Source organism: Vicia villosa, unplaced genomic scaffold (assembly GCF_029867415.1).
Source record: "Vicia villosa cultivar HV-30 ecotype Madison, WI unplaced genomic scaffold, Vvil1.0 ctg.000854F_1_1, whole genome shotgun sequence".
In the NCBI taxonomy this organism is placed as follows: domain Eukaryota; kingdom Viridiplantae; phylum Streptophyta; class Magnoliopsida; order Fabales; family Fabaceae; genus Vicia; species Vicia villosa.
Window position 1 is genome coordinate 680098 of NW_026705384.1, and position 2971 is coordinate 683068.

Sequence of the window (2971 nt, forward strand, 5' to 3'; positions counted from 1 at the left end):
TTTAATGCGTTGCGTGATTTGTACAGCATTGCATTTAATGTTTCACTCTTTTGTCAACTACCTCGAGCCTTGCTTTTGCTGTGTCTACTGACGTTAGCTTTAATAGCTTCTAACGTTCCTTTTGTCAGTCAGCATAGCCTGCCATCTTGTACTTGCTTCTGATCTGATGTTTGTGTAAACAACGTTTGAATATCATCAGAGTCAAACAGCTTGGTGTAGAACATCTTCTTGTCGTCTGACCTTGAAGTGCTTCTAGCGTGATACCATGAGAACTTCAGTGCTTCTGCTTCTGATCTCAAGTTCTTCTGATGCTTCAATAGACCATGTTCTGATTCTGCTTGACCATCTTCTGATGTCTTGCGAGAGCATGTTCTGATGTTGCATACTTGAACCTTCCGAGACAGTGCTTCCTGCGCTGATTTTGTGCATACTCTTTATATATTTCCTGAAATGGAAATTGCATAGAATTAGAGTACCACATTATCTCAAGCAAAATTCATATAGATTGTTATCATCAAAACTAAGAATATTGATCAGAACAATTCTTGTTCTAACATATAGTAACTTGAAAAATAAATTTCATTCATTAATAATAAGGGACAAGGCATCCTTGGTACATATAAGGGTCATCGAGGGACAATCGAGGGTCATCGAGGTACAATTTTCTTTTGATAGCATACAAAGGGACAAGGGACAACCAAATCATAAACTATTTTCAAGAGTTACAAGGTAGAAACAATCAAAGAAAGCTAGTAAAATCCTAGAGTGATCATCAAATCTTAGTGAGAAGTATCCATATCATCTTGAGTCTTCTTCTTCTTCAACTTGACCTTCTCCAGTTTATCAATAATACTCTTCCATGCAACTTCTTTTGGAAGGAGAGCTTCTTCTTCTTGCTTCCTTTTCTTCTCTCTTGCATATTTGGCAATAGAAGCATCCTTAGCTATGAGCCAAGTGTCTTGAAGGAATAGTTGATCATTATTTTCTTTCAGCACATCTTCATAGGATTCCTCTATCATTCCAAATTCAGCATCAGAGCTTTCAAACTTTCTCTTCCAATGGTCTCTTGATTTATTCATTTTCCTTAGAGCTTCTTGGATGCTTTTAATTGTTGGAGGAGCAGTAGGGGGGTAGAGGGGGTTTCTGTACAGATGGGAGAGATGTTCTAGGGAGAATAGGCATTTTCAACTCAGCAACTCTTGCAGTGACCCAACCATCAAAGAGCTTAGGAGAGAGATCCCCTTTGGTCTTCCAATTTTTAATTTATTTTCTGTGACTTAGATGCCAAGCATTAGCAATCCTTTCTCTAAACTCTTTGTTTTCAACTCTCTCTTCAAGAAAGAACCCATCCAATAAATTGTCCCTTGGTATTTTGTCTATATGAAACCCAAATTGACGACGAGCTAACACGGGGCTATAGCTGATTGCTCCTTTTGTACCAATGAGGGGCACATTAGGGAAATCACCACAGCAGTCCAAAGTCTTCATCCTACAAAAGTGATTATTTGTCCAAACAATTTCAGTGTTGGTAAGAGTCATGATCTTGCGTGACCATTTCAAACCTTCTTTTTGGCTCCTGAACTCAAAGGTGTCAGGCAGATGAGATATGTACCACTTGTACAACAAACGAGTACAACAGGTAACCATTCCCTTTCCATAGGAATTTCTGAGATGAATAGAATAGTAAGTCTCCCCATGTAAGGCAAGAGCATGATTCTTCTTCATAAAGATCTTGATGGCATTCATATCAACAAAGTTGTTAATATTATGGAATAAGAACAACACATACACCAACAAGGCAAAAAAAGCTTCAAAGTCTTCTTCCTTTCTTTCTTGTGACAAGGTGAGAGCTTTCTCAATTAAAAACTCAGCAGGTAACCCAGGTAATCCTCCCTTAGTAACCATGTTCTTTTCAATTTCTTCCTTTCCCAAATGAGTGAATTTTGCAATCTCATAAGGCCTGGGGATCTTGTTCTAAACCAGTGAAAGGAATTCTTCCGGTAATAGGCAACCCAATGATGCTTAAATATTCTTCCAAGGTAGGCAATAGTTGATAATCAGGAAAGGTGAAGCAATGATACAGGGAATCATAGAATTGGATCAAAGTGGAGAGGATTCCTTCTTCCATCTTGGTTTTGAGGAGATAAAACAATCTTCCATACTTGCTACAAAACTTGTCTTATTCAACAATTACAGAACCTAACTTTCTTAATTCTTCCACCTCTAAACTCTTGAAAGTATATTTCTTGGTTTTTCTTCTTTTAGGTTCCACTCCTATAATGTTTACAAAACAAAAAGGTTTCTTTTAATTCCTTGAAAGATATTATATATTTTAAGATGCATGGATGAGTGAATGCAAACATAGCAAAAACATGGGTTTCAGGGTTCAATGTCACGAGCATGCAGCCAAAGGTGTACCCATCCCAAAGGTGTGTACTATGGTTATTTTGTACCTGTAGATCAAGGTTCTATTGTTTCCCAGACTCAAGCAGCCCAACTTGGAGATTGCAAACTCTGTATCAACATACTTATTTGAACAAAATCCAAGAGAACCTCATCTTAGCGTAGCCTCGTGTAACAACTATTCTGAAAAGGAATCAGACATAGTTTACACACTACATCTTAATGGCCAAGATTGGTTAAGGGTTTCTAGGTCCCCAGCTTCTACATCTTAGTTGAACGCAATGATGTATTCCCAACTACATGATAAACAAAGTTACTTCCAGAAAGGCCTTCACTGAGCGATGGATCTCAAATTGACTTCTTTGGGACTACTCCCTTGAGATCAAAATGACTATACCAGTCTCCTATAATAAGTTTACACTCTAAATCAGGTTTAGGATTTGTCTCTCCACAAGGGGAATCAAGCCCTTTCCCAATACAACCCATTAAAAGTAACAAATATTCACATAGGAAAGTAAAAGACAAAGTGAAAGGTTATGTACAAAAATAAAGATAATAACAAAGGAAA

The 2971-nt window shown here is 37.6% G+C and overlaps 1 protein-coding gene across 1 annotated transcript; it reads right to left on the reverse strand.

Annotated features, from left to right (window-relative positions):
• Positions 1-1263: 1263 nt before the first annotated feature.
• LOC131631662 (uncharacterized) lies at positions 1264-1905 on the reverse strand. Its single transcript, XM_058902432.1, has one exon. It carries the CDS (start codon positions 1903-1905, stop codon positions 1264-1266), a length of 642 nt encoding a protein of 213 aa, XP_058758415.1.
• Between the last annotated feature and the right edge of the window lie 1066 nt (positions 1906-2971).

Excerpts from the sequence above, each read along its gene's own strand:
- LOC131631662 (XM_058902432.1), bottom strand. The coding sequence starts at position 1,905 with ATGGTTACTAAGGGAGGATTACCTGGGTTACCTGCTGAGTTTTTAATT.